This window comes from Lithobates pipiens, unplaced genomic scaffold (assembly GCF_037356315.1).
Source record: "Lithobates pipiens isolate NorthernLeopardFrog02 unplaced genomic scaffold, aLitPip1_a1.2 Scaffold_22, whole genome shotgun sequence".
NCBI classification, from domain to species: Eukaryota; Metazoa; Chordata; class Amphibia; order Anura; family Ranidae; genus Lithobates; species Lithobates pipiens.
The window spans coordinates 57,020,904-57,046,583 of record NW_027507784.1 but is presented as its reverse complement, the minus strand read 5'-3'; the positions used below and the strand labels follow the sequence as shown (position 1 = coordinate 57,046,583).

General features: G+C 40.2%; 1 protein-coding gene across 8 annotated transcripts in view; it reads left to right on the top strand.

The window, feature by feature from the left end:
• PKP4 (plakophilin 4) overlaps positions 1 to 25,680 on the top strand; it is a 474,949-nt gene that overhangs the window by 443,818 nt on the left and 5,451 nt on the right. For all 8 annotated transcript variants that reach the window (XM_077447646.1, XM_077447645.1, XM_077447649.1 and 5 more), the window contains 5 exons: positions 1,560 to 1,755; positions 5,096 to 5,180; positions 9,021 to 9,138; positions 10,771 to 10,902; positions 17,982 to 18,052. In XM_077447646.1, coding sequence (XP_077303772.1) covers positions 1,560 to 1,755; positions 5,096 to 5,180; positions 9,021 to 9,138; positions 10,771 to 10,902; positions 17,982 to 18,052 — 602 coding nt within the window. The remainder of the gene's footprint in view (positions 1 to 1,559; positions 1,756 to 5,095; positions 5,181 to 9,020; positions 9,139 to 10,770; positions 10,903 to 17,981; positions 18,053 to 25,680) is intronic.

Sequence of the window (25,680 nt, the reverse complement as noted above, 5' to 3'; positions counted from 1 at the left end):
AATATTCCCATTTTATCCTCATCCTTTAGAGTAATTTATTTTGTCCATATTATCCAAAGGCAGAAACCTTACTGACCCTAGACAGCTAAGAGCGAGCGGAGATGCAGCAATTTCCCAGATGTTTCCTTGCGTAGACTTTATTTTAAGGAGCTGCAGACAATCCCATATGTTGCCTCTGATGACTTTTTTAAAATTCTAGTTCTTCAGCTGTCATTCTGATCTTTTTGCTTCGTGTAGATATAAGCCCAATAACAAAAATGTTATGTAAGCTATATAAATGTGGAACTAACCCTAACAAGAGAAGTAGAGTTTTTGGTTAGGAGAGACTTTGCATGTCTCTTCTGCCAATCAACCCCTCTTGTCTTTGTGAATACCACTGCATACGCATGCAGTGTACAGTCCTTGCCCAAAAAACTTTAAGCTGCCTAGAATGGAGGCTGGTCCCCTGGGATAATGTGCAGAATTGCATTATATCAGTGTCTGAAAATGGAAGAAGGCAGGCTATAAAAATGGCAAAGATGTTGGTGGCAGTAACAGCGGGTGTGAATCTGTCAGCGCAGGAGGAGAGCAGATTGGGGGGTAAGTCTGCCATGGCAAAAGCTAGTTCAGATTTTATATACTTTTCCTTGATTTTAAACATGAACCTTATTTTTATTGAAATATTTGGTGATCCTGCCTGTTCATACTAGAGTGCGGTACGGGAAACTCGCATTCAGTGTGTTTCCCGCATCACTTTCAAAACCCACTGCAGTTGTGATCTGCAATGTTGTCAATGTTAATTAACGACATCCCAAACAGGTCACACAGATGTACAATGAAATATGGTTGTGGTGCGTTTTTTTAAGTAGTGCATGCAGTCATTTTGGTGCAGTACAGTGAAGTTCATCCCATTGAAAATGAATTGGGCTCAAATCGTACAGCACTGCAATGCATATGAATTCCACAGGAAGGAGCGGCGTGTTCATGTGCGATTACTGGTGTGAACCAGTCCTGAAGGTCCTTGTTGTTGTGACAGTTCTGTCTTCAAATTGTGCGCCTGTGTTGTCACCCTATCAAATGGGCTTCTGATAGAGACTACCTTTGGTTGTGTAAACACACATTGCACGTTCTACATTGTTGTCACCAGGAAGATGAGTAGAATCATCACCAGGACATGAACTGATGTTCTTCTTCTCATGGGGACCTTTACTAATGGCAGTTTCCCCTAATTTCTTGTTGTGCCGTCTTATGCCAAACTGGAAGTGAAGGTAAATCTCTCCAACCCAACAGGACACAAATAGTGTAAAAAAAAAAAAAATGGGTTTTAACCATTTCCCACTTCATTCTTCATAAATTTTTTTTGCTAGATACTTTAACGCTTTCCTATCAACCTGAAAATGTGTTGGGATTTGAATAAATAGCTCTGGTGTTGGGTATTATCTAAGCACTAATATTTAAGACCTGTTTTCATTATTGATTTTTTTTTTTTTTCTTATGATATAGTAAAGTATATCCTTTATTTTCATGCGTCTTTGCCCATGTGTGTCCCTATGATCATGTTTTGTTTTTTTATTTTTTAGGTAAATATGCAATGCGGGACCTGGTGAACCGGCTTCCAGGGGGCAATGGCCCCAGCATTTTGTCAGATGACACAGTGGCGGCCATCTGCTGTGCTTTGCATGAAGTCACCAGCAAGAACATGGAGAACGCAAAGGCTTTGGCGGATACTGGAGGAATTGAGAAGTTGGTGAACATCACCAAAGGAAAAGGGGAAAGGCAAGTCTTCTACAGTGGTGTAATCCACTGGCCTAAAACAGAAATTTTGTAGAATAAGCACATAATGGCTTTGTACGTTTCACAATAAGATCTCTTCAACATCTGGTAACTTGTTGCTTTTAATTATTCATTTCTGCAAACTCATTGGCAGCACACTGCTCCATGTAAATGAATGAGTGTAGGCTGCACTTTCTGAAATTCCATAAACAGCTCGGATTATCATCCATTCTTACAGTCATCCGTTCATTAATTCATGCTGCATCTTCATTAGAAACATCTGGCCATTTGGTTTCACAGCAGGAGCGAAGGTACAGCGAAGAGCCATGTTCTTATGAAAATTGGATTATAATTTTTTTTTTTTTTTTTTTAGTAAATCTAAAATTCATTTGTTTGCCTTCTCATGAGTCCACCATGCCCTGCCTGTGCGCTGTTACATCCACATTTTAATACTGTTCGCCTCTGGTTTTACATTTTCCGGTATTATGGATCAAATTGGAGCTGATGACAGTAGCTCAATTAATGATTGGCAAGCTTTTTGATCATTTGAACTCTTAAATTGTCATGGACATCTTGTTTTCTGAAGGGTTCATGTTTTAATCTGTTACATAAACTCAGTGTAAACCAAAAGAAAAAGTTTGCAAAGCATTACACGTTGCTTTGACACATTTATCTTTTACCACCAAGTTGTTAAGACCACTCTTCTCTCAGCATTAAAATATAGACTTTAGTTTTGAAATATTAGCACATCTGTTTCATTTTGCGGTTTTAACAAATTACATCATCCTTTACACCAGCCAGTAGTTGTTACTATATGCCAGTGATCTCCAAACTGTGGCCCTTTGTTTTCACCTATGTGGCCCTTAGGACACTATTCCTCCCACTGACACCAACAATAAGGCCCCTTTCACACATACAGACCATTTATCAGTTTTTCATCCATCCGTTAACTGATGAAAAACGGACATCAGTGCATTCCAATGTAAAAACTGATGATCTTCTGTTGGCATCGTTCCTTCCACTGACACCAATAGTGGGACATAATGTCTCCCACTGATAACAACAATAAGGCACTGTCACCAACAGTGCAATATAATTCCTCCCACTGACACCAACGATGGCCCACCGTTCCTCCCACTGACACCAGATTCTGTTGTTTTATTACCCCCACTGGCCACCAAGCCCAGGGGATTGTTTATTCCTACTAGCGCTTGTGCATTTTCGACTCCCTCTGACCAGAGTCCAGCCACCCTAAAGTCTGTAGTGGGAACATTGATGGAAAAACATTGATCGCTACTAGACTAATGTAACATGTCCACGCTCTGACCCACATTTTTTCTATTAGGTCTGCAGTTTCTGACAGTCCTTTCAAGCATTACAAATAACGAACATTATATGTGTCCCTTTGATGTCAAGGGCCACGTTTGAGGCCCACTTTACATTTTAGAGCAGTGATTGTCATCTTATAAGCTAAAGGACAGTACACAGGCCCTTTGTTTAGAAAGTACGGAGACCTATGCTCTACAGGAAATACAGTGAGTCATTTATCCCATTGTTTTGTTTGGTGGACTCTGTCATGAGAAATAAAAATAATTGTGCTTTCTATTGCTGACCTTTCTTTGAAAATGCTAGAGGTGTGGTTGGGTCTGACTTCAGTATGTTTGAATCACAGACTTTGAACCAGCATGCCATGACTAAATGTGAGAAGAACTTATGCTGGTTCCCTGTTCACTAATTGCCAGACCATTGTTCCTAATTTGTACTGACAGTCTACTGACTGTAATGGCACCAGCTGATTGGAGAAAAGCCAATATAGCACCAATATTTAAAAACTTGCCAAAATACATCCCTGGGAATTACAGACCAGTTAGTCTAACATCAATAGTATGCAAGCTCTTGGAGGGGATGATAATATACAAGATTTTAGTAATGAAAATTATTTCATTAGCAGTAAACAGCATGGATTTGTGAAGAATCATTCTTGCCAAACCAATCTATTAACCTCCTATGAGGAGTTGAGCTGCCATCTAGATAAAGGAAGGCGTACAGTGGCGTTGCTAGGGGGTGGCTATGGGCCACGGGGGTTGCTGCCTAACCACCGGGCTGCGAGTGTGGGCTGACGACATTAGGGCCATCTTTAATATTGATTGGACCCTCTGAAAACTTTTTCTTGGGGGGGGCCCCCCATGCAAATTTTCTCTCCACCCCAAGATTCCAAAAGACAAAAACACTTGTAAACTTATGTATTGAATTGTATTGTAACTGTACTGTCTGCCCTCATGTTGTAAAGCACTGCACAAACTGTTAGGGCTATAATAAATCGTGTATAATAATAATGATGTGGGGGGAAGGAGTCCAGGATGATGGGTGGGGGTAGCGGAGTGCAGGATGATGATGGGGGGGCGGGGATTGAGATAGGGAAGTCCAGGATGATTGGGGGGGGAGAGGTAGATAGAGGAGTCCAGGATGACACACAGATTGGGAGTGTGTACTATGAGGTGTTTGTATCCTACAGGGCACAGAAAAAAAATCAGCACAAGGGGCAGTACTTATCACTAGTAGATGATGCTGCAGATGAAATCTAAATGGTCTCCCTTTGTAACAGCAGATTGCTGTTTGTAATATGTGATCCTTTGTTACTACATAAAGTGGGGTCTCAATCAAATTAGCACTCAAAATGTACACTGGTTTAGTTCAGAATGAATGCATTGATGATGAATCTGCTTCTGATCTTTAGTGTTAGTCTTGCATGCTGTACCAACAGTGTTGCGATTACACTTGTTTTCCCTGTAGTGCATGGATTCTCAACCAGGGTTCCTCCAGAGGTTGCTAAGGAGTTCCATGAGAAATCAGCAATTTCTGCGCCTCAGGTTGCCACTGACGCTGTCAATTTTATTTTTAAAGCTATCTATGAGAGGGGGTAATTCTTCCCAATATCCACAAGTGTGAGGATCATTCTTCCCACTGACCATCACACTAATGTATCATAAGTTGTAGATATAGTAATTTTTAGCAAGGGCTCCCGGAGACCGGAAAGATATTTCAAGGGTTACTTTGTGTTGAAAAATAGTGCTATAGTGACTGATAATGTCTGCATCCTTGGTGTACAATTCAGGCACATGGTTTGTGTATTGCTTCCTTTTCCAGTCCCCCCATTTAACCTTCCCTTGGAGTGTAATGGTGTTTTAGCAGATATCTGTGCTACTTTGATCAGGCCTCCATCTGACATTTAAACATTTGAATGGCATTGGTGGCTGTGTTTTCTACACTCTGTGATACATTAAGCCCTATATTTACTGTTATGGGCTTTTGAATAATCTTTTTATGTCTGTTTTTCTTACAGATCTTCTTTGAAAGTGGTGAAAGCAGCAGCCCAGGTGTTAAATACATTGTGGCAGTATCGGGACCTCCGCAGCATTTATAAAAAGGTACTTCTGTCATAAAATAAATTCACATTCTACGTTTGTGTTATTACACTTCCGTGTGTTCTGGAGTTCATGTTGTGTTGCCAGATGGTTTCAGTTGGCTACACACTGAGAAATATCATTATATAACGTGAATGATTTTATTTTTTCTCTGTTATGTGTAAATATTGTTGCGCATGAGATTCAAACAATTGCAACACACCCACATCATGGTAATGGAGAGGACATAAGATAACATGAAACTATGTGGTCAGCAGGTGCTGGCTCCTTAGCTCTGAAATGCTGCTTGCTGCAAATTATTGCTGTTCCCTTTGAAAGTATTCACAGCACTTCACTTTTTCCATATTTTTTATGTTACAGCTTTATTCCAAAATGTATTATTTTGCTCAAAATTCTACAAACAATAACCTATAATGACAACGTGAAAGATGTTTGTTTGAAATCTTTGCAGATTTATAGAAAAAAAAAAAATCACATGTTCATAAGTATTCAGTCTTTGCTCAATACTTTGTTGAAGCACCTTTGGCATCAATTACAGCCTCAAGTCTTTTTAAATATGATGCTACAAGCTTGGCACACCTATTTTTGGGCAGTTTCTGACATTCTTCTTTGCAGGACCTCTCAAGCTCCATCAGGTTGGATGGGGAGCTTCGGTGCACAACCATTTCCAGATCTCTCCAGAGATGTTCAATCTGGTTTAAGTCTGGGCTGGTATCTTGGCTGTGTGCTTAGGGCCGTTGTCCTGTTGGACAGGCCCTAGCCTGAGATCCAGAGTTCTCTGAAAGGTTTTCATCAAGGATGTCTCTGTACATTTCTGCATTCATCTTTCCCTCAGTCATGACTAGTCATCCAGTTCACTGAAAAACATCCCCACAGCATGATCCTGCCACCACCATGCTTCACTGGAGAGATGGTATTGGCGAGGTGATGAGCGGTGCCTGGTTTCCCCCAGACATGACGCTTGCCATTCAGGCCAAAGAGTTCAATCTTTGTTTAATCAGACCAGAGGATTTTGTTTCTCATGGGCTGAGTGTCCTTGAGGTGCCTTTTAGCAAACTCCAGGCGGGCTGTCATGTGTATGTGTACTGATGAGTGGCTTCCTTCCATCTGGCCACTCTACCCTACAGGCCTGATTGGTGGAGTGCTGCAAAGATGGTTGTACTTCTGGAAGGTTCTCCTCTCTCCACAGAGAACCACTGGAGCTCTGACAGAGCAACCATTGGGTTCTTTGTCACCTCCCTGACTAAGGCTCTTTCCCCCCCGGTGGGTCTAAACTTCCTCCATGTACGTATGATGGAAGGCACTGTATTCAGCCGGACCTTCAATGCTACAGAAATTTCTCTGTACCCTTTCCCAGATCTATGCCTCATAACAATCCTGTCTTCGGAGGTCTACAGACAATTCCTTGTACTTTGTGGCTTGGTTTCTGCTCTGACATGCACTGTTAACTGTGGGACCTTCTATAGACCGATGTGTGCCTTTACAAATCATGTCCAATCAACTGAATTTACCACAGTTGGACTCCAATGAAGTTGTAGAAAAATCTCAAGGATGATCAGTGGAAACGGGATGTACCTGAGCTCAATGTTGAGTGTCATAGCGAAGGCTGTGAATACTTATGTACATGTAGATTTTTTTTTTTTTTTTTTAATTTGCAAAGATTTCAAACAGATCCTGCAAAGAAGAATGGCAGAAACTGCCCAAAATAGGTGTGCCAAGCTTGTAACATCATATTTAAAAGGCTGTAATTGATGCCAAAGGTGCTTCAACAAAGTATTTTTTTTTTTTTTATATATAAATCTGCAAAGATTTCAAACAAATGTTTTTCACGTCATTATGGGGTATTGTTTTTTTTTTTTGAGGAAAATAATTAAATTTAATCCATTTTGGAATAAGGCTGTAACAACAAAATGTGGAAAAAGTGAAGTGCTGTGAATACTTTCAGGGATGCACTGTGTGTGTATATGTGTGTGTATGTATGTATGTGTGTGTATGTGTATATATATATATATATATATATATATATATATATATATATATATACACATACATTTTTTTTTATGTTCGCATAGTTTTTGCTTCTGAAAATTCCATCACAGCATGGTCTTCAACAGGCCGCAATGTTAATGAAGCCAGGCTTTGTTGAATCAGATCACCAAGAGCAGCTAATGGATGTGCAGCAGCAAGAGAAATAAATAAAAAGTAAACTATTATGCCCACTGACCCCTGGATAAAGATCTATGCAATTTTAGTGTATTCCTGTACCAGAACACAGATCTGTGCTACCTAAATTAGACAGGTTAAAGCGCTTGTGCACCCATATTATTACTGGGAGAGTGGACTGTAAAGTTTGTGAAAAGTATTCTTTGAAGGGACCAGACTAAGTCATGCAACCATGTTCATAGTCTTAACTGCATTAATTTGACTTGGATCACACAAAAAACAACAACACAATAACGTGCTATTAAGTCTGGCTTCTCCATGCTTCAAACTGTGAAGGAGCAGAAAGAAAGGAGGGCCACATTGTTCAATCCTTGCAAATTTAAATTCTGACAAGAAAAGAAAAAAAACTTTAAAGTGAACTTATAACCAGGTTATTTATATTCTAATATTCACACGTTCTAAAAGTATAACTAAAGGCAAAAAAATCTATCTTTTGTTTTGGATAGAGCGGAGAGGGATTAGAACGCCTCTCAGGTTTTTATTGCTGTCTGTGCCCCCATTAGGTTGATTCACCCTCTCTATTTGTCCTGTTTACCATTATTACCAAGAGCAAAAGTGAAAGAAAATTCTAAGCTTTTGGTTGTCAGCAAGACCAGAATAAAGGGGAAATGACAACAATAATTAAATTCTGGTGACATCCAGAGATCTCCTCACGTTGGAGGGATTTCTTCACACTTCCTGTTTTGACTGTGGGACAGAAAGTGAAGGCAGATCTCCCCAATAGGACACAGATGACACAAAATTCTACTGTCCCTCTATCCAAATGGGGAAAAAAAGTTTTGCCTTTAGTTATACTTTAACAATAAATACATGACCTTTATAATCCACCCTCACTGACAACATCTGTAGCTGCAAGAGCTGTGAAGAAATTCATCCTGAAAATTTACAACAGAGGCACAGACGTCCCAGCTGGACTTCTAGCAAGACTGCCAGCCTACTACTATAAACGCCATGTGATATAAATTGTTTACAGTGACGTTTCAGTCAAGTTCTAGAGTCACTGTTATCTTGAAGGATGAATTATTCCATAGTGCCGCTCCAGATCTTGGTGTTTCAAAGTTAATTTACTGCTTGTGAAGATTATGTATATAATCTATTTACTTTATTCACAGGTTCACTTTAAATCCTTCTGACTGAGGTTATTTCAGTTATAGATCTGAAGTTCTAATGCTCATGAAAGGGTTACTTGTGCATTTTAAATGGTGTACATCAGCACTGGAGGTAGCCTACCTAAACAATCTATTTGATTTGCACTGTACGTACATTTTTAAAAATGTCAAATAGATTTTAAATAGGCAGTCTTAACAGAAAATATTTAAAATAAATGGAAAGTGAAAATGGAAAATTGGGGATCAATATTTTTTTTCTTAACACAACTGACTTCCTGTCTAGTAGATTCATCGAAAAGAAAATCTACCTTTTTTTCCTTGAGACCTTCATTTTCCTACATTTGCAGCAGACATACAGTAATAGACAGCACATAAAATTTGCGCAAATGTCAAACCTCAATATCTATACAGCTGTGGGGACTTCATATACAAAGTTGTGAATGTTCTTCAGTGCTCTGCCATGTAATGTATATCATTTAATTGTGGTGGTTTAATGAGTTTTTCTTTGCAGGATGGCTGGAATCAGTCTCATTTTATCACCCCAGTCTCTACGTTAGAGCGTGACCGATTCAAATCCCACCCGTCTTTATCAACCACTAATCAGCAGATGTCACCCATAATCCAGTCAGGTGAGGAACGAATCACATGATACAAGGCAATGGCTATACAAGCATATCCTGACACAGCACAAAGCCTTCCCGGGAACCATGCATCTGTCATGGAGTTGCTGCTGCACTTTTTAACATGTGCGGATTTTGACAAGACTGTCTGATTCCGGTCCCTACAGCTTCAGACTCTTTCTTTTCCACTAATGTGATTTTGCAGACATGGAGACAGTTTGACAGCAAACCAAGCTTTGCATGCTAAGATGTATTACTAAAATAATCAGTGTGTGCCTAGGGCACGGCTTTACCTGAACGCATCCCCAGACTGTTGTGTGTGTTCTGCACGATGTACCCGCTTTCATTTATTACGGAAACATACAGAATTGGAACACTTGGGTTAACTAATTAGCTTTTTATAATGTTTATTTTGCTTTGTTTTTATATCTGTCTTTATTCATTTCTGATCAAATGACTGTCCCAATTTTAGGTTTTGACATAGATTTATAAAGTGAATCCTGTATATCAATGGACACATTCACAGTATATGAAATATATATTTACTTTCTTTCCAAAATGTCTAAAGGTTCTCATGTATCCAGTTCTTGGTAGTCCCATTCAACTGGACTTATGTAATGATGAAGATGTTTTGTAGCCAATTCAAGTCACTTATTTAGTTCTTAAGAGTGCCAGGAGCATACCCCATCCTGCTCCTGTACAATCAAAATCAACCTTAATATACTTCCAGGTGAATATATTCTCTGAAAGAGCCACTTTGGTTATCTTTTTTTACGCACACGTTTAAAACAAAAAAATTATAATTTTAGACCTGAAGGTTACTTAAACCCCCCCCCAAATATGATTTCTGAAAGCAGGGACTATGAAAAATACAATTTTATTAATTTTAATGAACACAAATGCAATACATTACCCAATTTATGGTAAAATATAAAAGATGAGATTGTGTACAACTCTGAAGAAGGGGGTGTGCGCCTGAAACATGTTAGCATGATATCTGAGGCTGCAGAAACACTTGGATGTTCTACCTCATGTTATCCTTCCATGTACTTGCTGTATACTTATGCACCTTTGTGAGTGTGCATTTTGTTGATTGGTTTTTATATCAATAAATTCCATTTTCATTTGGATAATGACCTATGGGTTTGCACCTGCCCCTTCATTGTTTTTGTCCCTCTGAAACTAGTTTCACTTGGAGGGCCTGACGTTGGCATTTAGTTTAGCAACTGCTATTTTTCAGACCGGTGAAAGTACCCATGTCCAAAAAAGGGGAGCTCTCCTCCTACTGTATCGGGGATTGAGCCATTGTCAGGGCTTAGCCCTGAAGTCAGGCCGACGTAAAAAAATGGAACTAATTTCAGAGTGGGACACATCTTTCTGGCTAAGAAAAGTTACAGGGCTGACAAGTTTGTTACTGTCATGCTAAAGTCAGGTTATGAATCTAGTGATCAATCTATTCTGTACCCTTAGACTTTCCATGTATATACAGACCACACATGTCTGCCCCTCCCCCCCCTCCTTCCTGCCTCCCTCTTACTGCTGCATGATTACTTCTTAGAAGAATCTGAGACAGTCATTCAATGTGCGTGATAAGCTGTGATAATAAATCCAATATTAATGCTTCTTTTTGTCACGGTACAGTGGGCAGCACATCATCCTCACCAGCACTGCTAGGCATTCGGGAGCCACACTCCGGCTATGAGAGAACACAGCCCTCTATGCAATACTACAACAGCCAAGGGGAGTCCCTCGTTCACAAGGACATTTACAGTGGTAAGGGAACCCTTGCTGTCCTCACACAAATCTGATAGTGTGGACTGTAAGTCCTTTTGTAGCAACGAATCAGAAGTCATCATAGGATTAATTGAAACTGCTTTGTAATTGGAGCACCGTACTGCTTTTTTTTCCTTGGTAAAAAAAAAAGTACTTTTATAATCATTGGTGTGTGCTAAAAATATACATATAGAGAGAGACATTTTATACTCTGAAGCAGTGTTAAGTGAGGCAATTTATGAGGAACACTGTCAAGGACAACTCAGTCATCCTGTGGCCATTCAAATGTTAACATATTTTTAATAACTGTACGTGCACTTTAATACAAACCCTGTCTGACCTCTGTGATGGCAGGCACTGTGGAGCAATGCATTCCCAAAGATCACAGCATGCTTCATGCCATTATCTCCGCTTCCCTGCTTTCCACTGCAAGCAGTGAGTCAGAATCTTGTCTCTTTCTTCTGTACTCTGTGTTTATGTTAAACATTGACAGGCTGTTGAATCCCTGCTGGGAGAGGGAGGCAGGGTGAGCTGAGCTGGTAGGGCCTCTTTCACACTTGTGTGACTTGTCCTGTGACTTTGGACTGCAAAGTTGTTACCCCATGATTTCCAACCGTTCATATCTGTGCAACTGAAAGTTGCAGCGACCTTTAAGAAGTCTCTGCACTACTTTGGTCCGACTGATGCGACTTGAGAGCCATAGACCTCAAGATTACACAGTCATTTCTTCAGGTTGCGTGACAAAGTTGTGCGACTTTCATGTCTTACAAGTGTGAAAGGGTCCTAAAAGAAGGACTTCAATGACTTCAGGGCTTTGTTGTGAGCTTTAATGCAGCTTGATGAATTCTGAGTGGCTTTTATGTGGGTGTTAAATTATCAAAGGGTATGTTTTTACATTTTGAACTTTGTGTGAAATAGGTCTTGGTTTAATGTGTGATCTAGATCAGTGTTTTTCAACTCCAGTCCTCAAGGCGCCCCAAAAGGTCATGTTTTCAGGATTCTCCTCAGATGAAACGGCTGTGGTAATTACTAAGGCAGTGAAACTGATCAAATCACCTGTGCAAAATAATGGCAAGCCCAAAAACATGATCTGTTTAGGCACCTTGAGGATTGGCTTTGAGAAACACTCATCTAGATCACTAGGGTATCTGCATTTTAAGGCCTAGACATGGGATACTGCTGTTGCTGACCTACCTCTGGAAATGTATGCTGCCAGGCATTATCTGGCTTCATGCTTTCTGATTTCAGAATAAAAATGCCACCAAATTGGTGTCCTGGACTGTATTCTGTGCTTTGGGTCATTGACTTACAAGATATTGAAGCCACTGGATCAGCATGACAAAAAGGCAGCTAATATTTTTAGAGAGGTCAGCAGTGACTGCGTATATGTTCTTTCCCATAGTAGTATCTCCCAAACATGCTGTTTATTTTATTTTTGCAGGTTTTTTGTGATGGGCACTCACTTCTAAAGTGCCTTTTTTGCACATTATATTTGCACATTTATTACATTGTGCATTGTATTACGTTTTTGAGTTTAGATACACTTTAAGATCAGTTCAGTATAACACTGTGATGATACAATATGGCAAGATGAGGGGAATGGGGCAGTATTTATCACATAGGGATCCTGGGGCTGGGTTCACACGTGTGCGATGTTGGACATCGCATGTGATTTGCACCGTGCTGCTGTGCGAAGATCACATGCAATGTTTGGCAATGCAGATTCACCCGTATTGATTGTACGGCTGAATTTTCATCGCATTTGAACCAAAATGGTGCAGGACTTTATTTTTATTTATTTTTCTGGTCCACACTGGAATCTGATCGCATGGGTGTTGTGTTCACACTTCTGGCAGATGACACATGATGCGGGAACCTGCACTGTAATCCCGCTGGTTCCTGCATCGCATATCTGTGAACCAGGACTTAAAGAGGGAGTAAATTTCCATACCTGATTTTTGACTATAGGTAAGCCCATAATAAGGCTTGCCTATAGATAGTGTAAATATCTCTTACATGGGCACCGTTTAGGAGAGATTTACATTACATGCAGCCAGTGACATCATTGGAGCATGCACTCTGAAGAAATGGCCACCTGTGCTGTTCCTTCTGAGCCCTGTGCTGTGAACGGCGGCTCCCACATTCATGCGTGGGAGTGACATCATCGCGGCCCCTGCCAGTCACAGAGCCAAAGCCTGCGAACCCAGAAGCAAGAGGGGTGTTGATAGAAGCGGCTGCAGCGCTGACATTGACATGTGATGCATACTAGCAAATTATGACTTACCTTGCAGGGGAAAAAATGGGCAGTGGTATACAACCGCTTTAAAGTGTCCAGTTCATACACTTTTTTTTTTTTTTTTTTTTTTTTTTTTAATGCTTTAACATGAAACTAGAGTGGGGAAGTTTTAGAAGCTCTCTGAGGATTTACTGCTGCAGCCGATTTGCAGAAACCTGAGGTCTTCACAGTTGAACGTTTAGCTAGAGTTGAGCTTTAAAAGCTTACAGTTTCGTTTCTTTCCACAGAGAAAGCAGGGGCTATTGTGTAATGGCATGATATTCAATGGCATCCAGTTTAATGAGTATCCTGATACCCCTTTATTGTAAACACTGTGGGAATAAGGCATGAATTGAAAGCAATTTATTATGCCTCTCATAAGTAATGAATTGTGACAGTTGTCAGATTATACCGGAGTAGAGCAGCTGTCTGCGACGTCTCGGTTTTTCCATCCTTCCCACCAAAGCTTGGTCTGTAAGAGTTCATTAGGAAGAACGCCCCCCTGGGAGGAGCAGGGGTGTCTGTGCCATTTAACTTTCAGAAGAGAACTCATTTGTAACCGCACCTATATTGTCATTCGGAGCATATAATCAGATTCAACCTGTAACTTTGCAGGGAAAAAAATACAAATTTTCATCAAGCAACCAATTCATGGCAGGGATTAGTTTCATAATGTAAGCAGCTATTTCTATGTAGCATTTTGTTTCGCTTGCCACTAATAATGTCACTGAAACACTTGGTTATGTACCCTTTTTACACTAGAAGTGTAGGATTTTTCTCTGGGACTCCCCATAGCATTAGGTACAATGTCTACCTATGTAACTATGAATTGTGCCCATCAATCACCTCAGGAGCAATGCCTGCCTGTCACACACTGTCATCTCAGGAACACTGCCTGCTTGCAACACACTATCGCCTAAGGAGCATTGACTGCCTATTACACACTACTGTCACCTCCAGAACACTGCCTACCTATCACTCAGTGTTATCTTTGGAATATTATCTTCTTGCCACACACACTTGTCCTTCTGGAATGCTGCTTGCTTGCCATACACTGTCAACTCAAGAACACTTTTTGCTTGCAACACACTGCCACCTCGGGAACACTGCCTGCTTGCAACACACTCTGTCATCTCAGGGACACTGCCTGCTTGCCTGTCACACACGGTATCACCTCAGGAACACTACTTGCAACACACTGTCACCTCAGAACACTGCTTGCCTATCCCACACACTATCACCTCAGGAACTTTGCCTACTTGTCACACACACACACTATCGCCTCGGGAAAACTGCCTGTCACAATTAAATACACACTGACATTGGTTACTTTTACTAAAAAAAAATGTATCAGATAACATTTTGGCCTAAATTTATAAAGTATGACAATATATTTGCAAAATGTTATAACAGAATCTAAAAAAACACTACTTTTTTTTTTCTAAATCTTTGGGGGTTTTTTTTGTTTTAGAATAAATAAGCCCAGCGGTGATTAAATACCATCAAAATATCAACATAGAAATGCGGTTAATAAGTTCTATAAAATCTGGCAACCTTGGCTGGACACTCTAAATAGAAAGATCCCCTAACAAGGAGATCACAGTACCGCCCCAGTACAGCGGGACTTTTAAGGCAGACCAAAATAAGAGTAAAAAATATATTACAAATTTATTCACAAAAATACACAATTGTTTTACAGGACAGTATAAAAATCCATACATATCAATGTGTGGAATCATACATGTAATAATATATAGTCTGCTCAATATCAAAGGTTTCATATATGATTTTATAATGTGAACTCCAAAACGCCTGACATGTTTCAGGAAAACATTCTCTTCTTCAGAGGCATATCTAAGGATAGATCACCCCACGGAGATGCACAGCCAGAAAGTGCTAGGGACTCATAGGTGGCCCGCATCAAACCCACACATAGGTCTTGTATTGTGCTGCTGGGGGAACAGACTACATGTGGGTTTGATGCAGGCCACCTATGGGTCCCTAGCATTTTCTGGCTGTGCATCTCTGTAGGGTGATCTATCAATAATTCTGGCAGACAACATTTTTGATATACATTTATATATATATACTCACACACAACTATTTACTCTTGATATGAGATTTAGTTTTGTTCTCTTAAAAATAAATGATTACAGCTATTTGTTCTCCTTAGATATGCCTCTGAAGAAGGGAATGTTTTCCTGAAACATGTCAGACGTTTTGGAGTTCACATTCTAAAATCATATATGAAACCTTTGATGTGCAGACAATATATTTACATGATTCCACCTATTGATATATGTATGGATTTTTATACTGTCCTGTAAAACGATTTTGTGTATTTTTGGAAATAAATTTGTAATATATTTTTTACTCATTTTGGTCTGCCTTAAAAGTCCTGCTGTACCGGGGAGTACTGTGATCTCCTTGTTAGGGGATCTTTCTATTTACACATTTTGGGATGTTGGCGGCAATGATATTGGAAAGTTTGATGCTTTCCTTTATGGTTCATCTCTTATATAAAAAAACTGGGTTTGGCATCCTCTCAGCTAGTTCTCAATAGACTGCTCCAAATGTAAACATCTAGATCCTTTAAAAGGGATGTGGAGGGATGTCAGCAAGCCAGTCTTGAAACAAACAGCAGGAGATGGTTCCTTGTGATGTGACCAACGCAAAGGCAAAGGAAACAGTGTGCTGGAAGCCTTTAAAGAGGAAGTAAACCCTTCCAAACAACTTGGACCTATAGGTAAGCCTAGATTAAGGCTTACCTGTAGGTCCAAGCAATATCTCCTAAACCTATATGGTTTAGGAGATATTTGCCCGAAAATGGGCACCGCTGTCTACGGCGCATGCGCCGTAGACAGCGGCGCGCAGGCGCACTAAATGCGGCAAATCCAAGAATGGATTTGCCTAATTTGTCAACTCCCGTGCGCATGCGCGGGAGTGACGTCATCGCGGCTTCGCCGTATGGCAGCGGCGGAGCTGCGAGACGCGACTCCCGTGCGCATGCGCGGGAGTGACGTCATCGCGGCTGCGCCGCTGTGATTCGTCGGAGCTGCGAGACGCCACCAGCAACATGGATGCGGCGGACTACAGGGGACAGCGGCGACTTCGCTGGCTCCTGTGTCAGGTAAGTGACACATAATGAGCTACTATGCGATGCATAGTAGTCCATTATGCTTTACCTTTGCAGGGAAAAAAAGAGGAAGTAAACCCATTAGGGTTTACTTCCTTTTTAAATAGGCAGGTCAGACGAGCATCATCGGGAACAGCTGGTAACTGTGGAAAGAGAAGAGAGCTGGCAATTAGCCGACAGCTGAGCAGCCAGCCCAGAGGAGGAAGGGCTAAGCCAGCCCTGACAGGTAGTTGGTTCAATCACAGTTCCCCTTTTGTTTATGACTACCAGTGTGTCAAATACATTGCTACCAACTTACTAGTGAAATGTACGGAGTTAAAAGCAGAAGCTGAACACACCTGATATAAGTACTTTATTAGAAATATTGTGTCTGAGTTCTATGCTTTAGGCCAACAACTGAAATATAATACTGTTACTAATGTACACCCTGAAGTTACTATGATATATCTGTTTATATTGTACATCAGTTTTTGTGACACAAAAATCTTTCTGATTAAAAAAAACATCAAAAGAAAGCTCTACCTGTCTTCAAAATAAATATTTACTTTGGGTACATTGTTGCATGACTGAGTAATTGTCATTCAAATTGTGGCAGCGCTGAAAATTGGCCTGGACAGGAAGTTGGTGAAAGTGTCAGGACATTAACCACTTCAATACCAATCAGACTGAGAGGTGATCAGGCTTTGTATTAACCAATTGTAGTTGAGTAAAATAAAAAAAAACTTCACTCTCCTAGCTGTGCATTGTGTTATATGTGGAAATTACAAGTCACAAATCACATTTGCTAAAGCAGTAGCAAAAATGCTTTCAATGGTACATTTTTTTCTTAAGGCAAAGTTCTACTTTATGGTCCCTCATGACCGCTGTATAATTTTTACAGTCCCAAGGGTGGCCACTGGACTCTGAGGTAAGTGCCAGGTGCTCACCCACAAAGAAATGCATACAAATCCAAAACTGGTATAGAGGCACTTGCAAGTGTTGCAGAGGAAATGGATCAAAGCAGCAGCTTCAATGAAGCTCAGTCTGCCTTGAGAAAGAAATGTCAACAATAAAAATGCTGCTGCTTTTTGATCCTTTTCCTCTTCCGGGCCCGTGGGTTCTTCTAATTCTGATTTGGAATTGTATAATTTTTATATAAAGACCAGTGTGATCATCAGGGTAATCCTATAATTGGGTAAAAGAACAAAAAGCATTTATAATTTAAAAGCTCTCATGTTACCAAAATACAAAATGTGAGGAGAGCAGATATTTGCCTTGACATCCCCTGTTGGAAGCATATTTACACGGTGTAGATGAAAGATGTCCTCTCCACCTGGCTGTGCTTACAGGTATCAGTTGTGACATTACCAGATGTATAATACATGTGTTCAGCAATCGCTCTCTGGAATCCCAGACATCCCCCAGCACTTTTGTCTGGGAGAGCAGTGCGCAGTCACTGGGAACTAACATCCATTTAAAAATCGCTTGTGTTTGGTGACAGTTAAATTGTACACATTCCTGTTTGTTCCTGATGTGCCAGGCAGAATTCTTTATTGATGATATAAGCCAACCTGCATTTCTATGTGTATGAATGGACTTGTAGAATAATTGCACAGCAATTATTGCAGAGCTGTAGCCCAAGAGAGTAAAACACGTGTTTTTTTTGTTTTGTTTTTTTGTTTTTTCCAGGGTCCAGCAAGCAGTCTCCTATGTTAATTAGTTCCTATTCATCACCAGCACGGGAGCAGAACAGACGGCAGGTGAGATACCTTACTTTTGCCTGAATTTCAAAGCAACAGAAGTTTCTGGCTGCTTAAAGTGCATTTCCACTTGTTCAGCCGAATTTGAGAAAACACTACATGTTTGTGTTCCCATTCACATAGTATACCTAAAACATTTTTTTAAATATACATTTCTTAATCTCTAGGTATGTGCTTGGGGGAGGCCTCAGGCAGACTACAAGCTACTGTCCACAATTTAAAATAAGAAACTCAGTCTTTCCCCACTGATGAATAAGGAGCATACTGGGGGAAAATCTGGTGCAAATTTGCAAAGAAACCAATCGGCTTCCAGGTTTTATTGTCGAAGCTTAATTAATCAAGCTGAAGTTAGAAGCTGATTGAATACCATGCACAGCTGCACCAGATTCTGAGTGCTCCTGTTTTAGTAAATTTCCCCCACAGTCTCCCCTCTGTAACATACAATGTGGATGCCCAGCTTCTAGATCTTTTGCTCTTTACTAGAGCAACCTAGACTAAATCTAGTCAAAATGTGGCTAGAGATCAATTTCCAAAAAATCTGTATGCATAAAGGTACCGACATCCCATTTAGTGTGAAAAATAGTAGAGTACTGGATAGGGGATTTTAAAGGTACATATTTCATATATACACTACAACGTGTTATTATAAAAGTACAAAAAACTTCTCTTTATTTATACACAACACTCCAATAAAATGGATACAGACATACATTCAGTCATAGGTATATACACAGAATCCCTAATGGCGACACCGTTGAATGCTGCAATTCCATACTTAAAATACTGCGTCCAAAAACTTCTACATGTTTCGCCAAAAACGGCTTCATCGGGAAAAATGGATGAAGTTGTTCAAAAGTAATTTTTAGATATGATCGATAAATGCCCTCAAGATGATCATACAACCAAAAATATTATATAAGTTACAGATGTTACCGATATATATTCCTCCAGTCTACTTTAATACTATTAAACGTCTAATAACCAAGCTCATTTGGAAAAATAAGAAGCCTAGAATAGCCTTAAAGGTATTACAACTGGGAAAAGAGAGGGGAGGTCTAAAAGTACCGGATTTTAAGAAATATTACGAATCTATAGTATTAACATGGGTGGTGGAGTGGACAAAATTAGATAATGAAAAAAGATGGGTGGCAATAGAGCACAGCTCTGCAGAGACACGATTCGGAAAGGAAATTTGGATACCCCCAAAACACAGATCACTCGGACCAACAACACTTGCACTCACAAAAAACGTTTTTAGAATATGGGACGGAATTCACAAGCATAATAAGTGGAAATACAACTCTCCATTAATGACATTAAAAGAAAATAACTTATTTCCACCGGGGAAGAGCACTATGGGAGGACACTGGATTAGAAGAGAAGATATTCAATTGAGGCACATAATAAACGCGGGTAAAATAAACATGTTAGAAACACTACAGGAGTACATGGATATAGATGGATGGAGGTACCTCCAGCTCAGACATTTTGTCTCATCATTGCCACAACCATTGAGAAGCGGAGAAGATCTTAACATCTTAGAGCGGATGTGTGAGGGGAAAATAATAAGAGTAAATATCTCACAGATATATAAGATGCTGGGAGAAGTGGATGAGACGGAGGTACCTATATATATATATATAAAAAAATGAGAAGAAGAAATAGGGCCACGAGGGGAGAAACAGAATATAGAAAAAATCTTGCACCTAACACACGGGATATCGAAAAATCTTAATACAATAGAAATGAATTACAAAAGCCTTGCTAGATAGTATAGGACACCAGACAAGATGAGGAGATACCAGGAAGAGCAACTCGGGATGTGCTGGAGAGGGTGTGGACAGCAAGGGAGTGCGGCACATATCTGGTGGGAATGCCGAAAAATTAGAAAGTACTGGAGAGAAACATTAACTTTAATAAAAATAATAACAGGAACTCGGGTACTAGAAAATCCATGGACATGTCTTTTCCATGGTACAGACACCCCAACTCAAAAGTACAAAGAAGGCCTCATAGGAAATTTAATAAACGTAACAAAGAGCTTGATACCAAAAAATTGGAGACAGGTGGAAGCCCCAAAATTGAGGGAATGGATAGGAAAAGTAGAGGATTATGTATAGAATGGAGGGATGGGAAGAGGATGAGGAGAGTGGGGAAAAGAAATTCAGAAAGAAATGGGAGCAATGGAAACTGTTTAAATCAACGAAGAAATATGAAGAGGTAGTAGGGCTATGGGGGGGGGGGGGGGAGTAGGGTGCATATGTATATTATGTTTTATACTTTTTGTACGGAAACATTTTTTTAAATAAAGATTAAAAAAAAAAAGTAATTTTTAGATAAATTCTGATATAGATTCTCAACCTCAACGTAGGTCCAGGGGTGAGCACTTACAGGGAGTTAACCAAAAATGTCATCAGACAAACATATTTTGCACGCCGTGGTCAAACGCGGCCGTGTTGGGTCACCCGTAGGGGGGGGGGGATGACTTGATGTAAATTTTATCACAGCAGATATTGAATAATAGTACCCCTTTTAATTCCTAAATGTACGCTGAATATATCTAGTATCACTATTGGGAGCTCAAGTACATGGAGGCCAGGCAAATAACACACAGCTCACCTCTTAAGGTATAACGTCTTGACACGCGCACCTGAAAATCAGTTGGTGTGTGTTATCACATGAAAGAGGGGGAAAAAAGCCAAATCATTGTTTCTCCATGATACAAACTGAGGTATATTCTCAATAGATGGTTCCACATGTGCTGTCCTCCATGCTGAACCTGAGCTCCTCAAAGACTCCATGTGCTTGAGGTCCCAATAGTGATACTAGATATATGCAGCGTAAATTTAGGAATTAAAAGGGGTGCTATTATTCAATATCTGCTGTGATAAAATTTACATCAAGTCATCCCCCCCTACAGGTGACCCAACACGGCCACGTTTGACCACGGAGTGCAAAATATGTTTGTCGGATGACATTTTTGGTTGACTTCCTGTAAGTGCTCACCCCTGGACCTACGTTGAGGTTGAGAATCTATATCAGATTTTATCTAAAAATTACTTTTGAACAACTTCGTCCATTTTTCCAGATGAAGCAGTTTTGGCGAAACATGTAGAAGTTTTTGGACGCAGTATTTTAAGTATGGAATTGCAGCATTTAACGGTGTCGCTAATAGGGATTCTGTGTATATACCTATGACTCTGAATGTATGTCTGTATCCATTTTATTGGAGTGTTGTGTATAAATAAAGAGACGTACGTTGTACTTTTTTAATAACACGTTGTAGTGTATATCTGAAATATGTACCTTTGAAATCTCCTATCCAGTACTATACTATTTTTCTAGACTAAATCTAGTTTACATCCAATGAGATCTGCCAGCACAGTACCAAAGCAACACTTTCATGTGTATTCAGCAGTTTGTTTAAAACCTATAGACTCTATGGTTTCATAATGGTGGTATGTACTGTACCTGCTAGGGTGATCTTGTCCTTGGGCCATATAGGTGGCCTTGTTACTCCTTCCACACACAATTCAAAGCAGAGCAGATATTGTTATACTGCTTCATCATTTAGTATAGCAAGTGGAATATGTAAACACATTATTTGTGTTGTCTTTCATGGAAATAGCCTTGTAGTGTCCAGTGAATGTTGATTGGTAATCGACATCTCCGTGCCGAACCAATTAGCCCAGACTTCCTGCTCTTCCGGTCAAGGTGTGTAGGCGCAATAACCTCTGCATGTCTGTAAAGAACCCTGTCTGAGGAAAATGTGGATGGTAACTGATATCCACCTAAAATCCTGGTTGTCACATTAATCCTTAACCTCAGCATTTTCTGAGTCACTGTCCTGGGAAAAACATGGAGATCAGGAATTTTAGTTTTACTTAAAATATATTTGTTCGTGGTTTGTGATCATCACAACAGCGCTATTGTTTTCAGAAGTAGGACTACTTATCTATTTTATGAAGGTTTCTTGAGGGATAAGAGAATTCCAAGGAAGCTTAAAACCAGGAAGTAATCTGTCTCTACAATGGGAGCTAAATAAAACATGGCGGATACAAAATAACAGTAAGCAGTCCTATTACAGGCAGAAGGGATTTTCCCTAAGGAAAGGGATTTTTATGTTCTCATTCTGTAAGGTGGTCTTTACGTGCTGATCAGTGTAAACAAACAGTTGAGGAAAACTTTCAGAAATACTTTACTTTGTTCTTTCCCTAGAGTGACCACTTTGTTTAATGCTGTTGCATTATACTCCCAATTCTGTTTAATGATTAAAAAGTCAATAAAGTACTGTTTGTTTAAATCGTCTTAACTGAAGCTCCTGCAGCATTTCCAGATCAGTAAATCCCAGTCTCTATAGGATTAGGAGTAATAATATGCAGACTAGAATAGATTTATCAGCTAATTATTTCTGATCGGCTGCAGATGTGTATGTAGCAATCAGTCTCTGAACTGTTGTTTATCAGAGATCAGTCTCTCTTGTGTAGCAGTGACATAACCTTGCACTGTCTCCAGTCATAACATAACTGTTAATGAGACTTTTCTCTCTCCAAATTTTCAACCATCACCATAGGTGTTTAAACAGACCTCAGTACAAAGTCTGCTTCTCCAAGATAAGCACTTACAAGGCAAAGCTGGTGTTTACCCTGGGAACCTTCCTCATGAATGCTGAATCAATATTCTTATAGATTTCAGTACACAAGCAGTAAGAATGGCTCATCAAACATTTATTTGAATTCCCCATATAAAATATCTGCAGTTCTAAATCCAAAAATTGGGTTGTCTTGGTGCCATCTAGTGGTGACTTTGTAAAACTGTGGCAAGCTGTAGTGTTTTTGTATGCTTTGCAGATCTAAGGTCAGTGCTGAACTATTCAACACAGCAAAATCGCTGATATCCCCCACATCTGAAAAATATTTGCCTGTTCTGAAACAGATATAGACTATTTAGTTCTGAAATAGAAGACAACCTGCTAAGTCAACCAAGAAAATGATGTGAACTTATTTATCTTTTTCAGCAGAATGTTAAATGGTCACACACCTATTACTGTGATAATTGAATTGATCATTTGATGCAACTAAATGAATCAAATGGTATAAGAATCATACACCACAGTCTCTATTCAGTCTACTTAGTGAGCTCTTGATTCATTTAAAAGTGGAGTTCCAGCATCTTAAAAAAAAAAAAAAGTAAAGTCAGCAGCTACAAATACTGTTGGAGACTTTTTAGTATAAGGACACTTGCCTGTCCAGGGATATAGCGATGTTGGCCACCCAAAACCATCAGCTCGGGTGCAGGCGCCAGGAATTGCATCTAAGGAATTTGGCAGCTGGTTTCCTACTGTGGTTGAGCGAATCACGCTGTGCTTTCTAAATGGTCCTGTCATTTTCTGGGACACCCAGAAGGTGGGGGGCGGGGGGTTTACAGGAGGAGGGGCCAATGCAAGATCCGGAAATGATGTATCTAACCGCAGTGGTGTAGGCCGGGGGCTGATCAGCTGTAACAACATTTTGTTGCTTAGATCGGATCAAACAAATATCTACATGTATGTCAAGGATCTGACTCTAATATAGAATGAATAAGTGATCAATTTGATTATTTCTAAAAGATATTTTCGACCTATACAGATTCTGCTCCATTCAATATTTTAATTGATGGTGTATCACTTGTAAGTGATCTCTTCAACTTAAACTTATCACAGGCCATTACATGTATGGCCAGCTTTAATCATCATATCTGCTTTTTTTATCAATCGATAAGGTGAAACATTGCTGCTAGTTACCTGGCTGTTTCCAGTTTTAATACTGTCTCAGAACAAAAATGTAGCCAGTACAGTGCTTTGCAAAAGTATCCCCCCCCCCCCCCACCCCCTTGGCATTTTTTTCGTGTTTTGTTGCCTCACAACCTGGAATTAGCATGGATTTCTTGAGGATTTGCATCGTTTCATTTACAGAACATGCCCACAACTTTTAAGATGTGTTTTTTTTTTTATTGTGAAGCAAACAACAAATAGGACAAAATAACAGAAAAAGTCAATGTGCATAACTATTCACCCCCCTACAGTCAATACTTTGTAGAGCCACATTTTGAGGCTATCACAGCTCTAGGTCGCTTTGAATAAGTCTATATGAGCTGGCCACATCTAACCACTGGTATTTTTGCCCATTCCTCCTTGCAAAACTGCTCCAGCTCCTCCAAGTTGGATTGTTTGCACTTGTGAACAGCAATCTTTAAGTCTGACCATAGCTTTTCTATTAGATTGAGGTCTGGGCTTTGACTAGGCCATTCCAACACATTTACGTGTTTCCCCCTAAACCACTCAAGTGTTGCTTTAGCAGTGTGTTTGGGGTCATTGTCCTGCTGGAAGGTGAACCTCTGTCCTAGCCTCAAATCACACACAGAGTGGTACAGGTTTTGCTCAAGAATATCCCAGTATTTAGCACCATCCAATTTTCCCTCAACTCTGACCAGCTTCCCAGTCCCTACTGCTGAAAAACATCCCCACAGCGTGATGCTGCCACCACCATGTTTCACTGTGGGGATGGTGTTCTTTGTGTGATTTGATGTGTTGGGGGGGTTTGCGCCAGACATAGCATTTTCTTTGATGGACAAAAAGTAAGATTTTAGTCTCATCAGACCAGAACACCTTCCTCCATACATTTGGGGGGCTCCCACATGCCTTTTCGTAAACTCAGAACGTGCCATTTTGTGTTTTGCCGAAAGTAATGGCTTTCTTCTGGCCACTCTGCCATAATAAAGCCCAATTCTATGGAGTGTACGGCTTGTCGTCCTATGTACAGATACTCCAGTCTCTTCTGTGGAACTCTGAAGCTCCTCCAGGGTTACCTTAGGTCTCTGTGCTGCCTCTTTGATGCCCTCCTGGCCCAGTGAGTTTTGGTGTGCGGCCGTCTCTTGGCAGATTTTCTGTTGTGCCATGTTCTTTACATTTAGTTATGATAGATTGTGGCGCTCCTAGGGATCATCAAAGATTTGGATTTTTTTTTATAACCTATCCCTGACTTGTACTTCTCAACCACATTGTCCCTTTCTTGATTGGAGAGTTCCTTGGTCTTCATGGCAGTGTTTGGTTAGTGGTGCCTCTTGCTTAGGTGTTGCAGCCTCTGGGATCTTTCAAAAAGTTGTGTGTGTATATATATATATATATATATATATATATATATATATATATATATATATATATATATATATATATATAATGATAAATCATGTAACACTAATGCCGCTTACACATGATCGGACTATCCGGCGGACCAGAGTCCGCTGGACAATCTGCCCGTATGTGGGCTCCGGCGGACTTAGAAAGAAGTTTTGACTCAAAATTGGCAGTCCGGCGGACAATCCACCCGTCTGTTTGCTAGTCCGTCGGCCTATTCAAATGAACGGAGTTGCTCGCACACGGAGAAAAGTCAGTTTATTTTGAAAGTGGCTCCAGGTAGCTGGGACTAGCGAAGGAAGCCAATGTTGCCGCCTCCATCGGCGAGATTGACACCTCACTGGCCCCGTCACCTTGTATGGATTTAAGGGGGAACCCCTACGCTGAAAAAATGGCATGGGGGTCCCCCCAAAGTCCATAGCAGACCCTTATCCGAGCACGCAGCCCGGCTAGT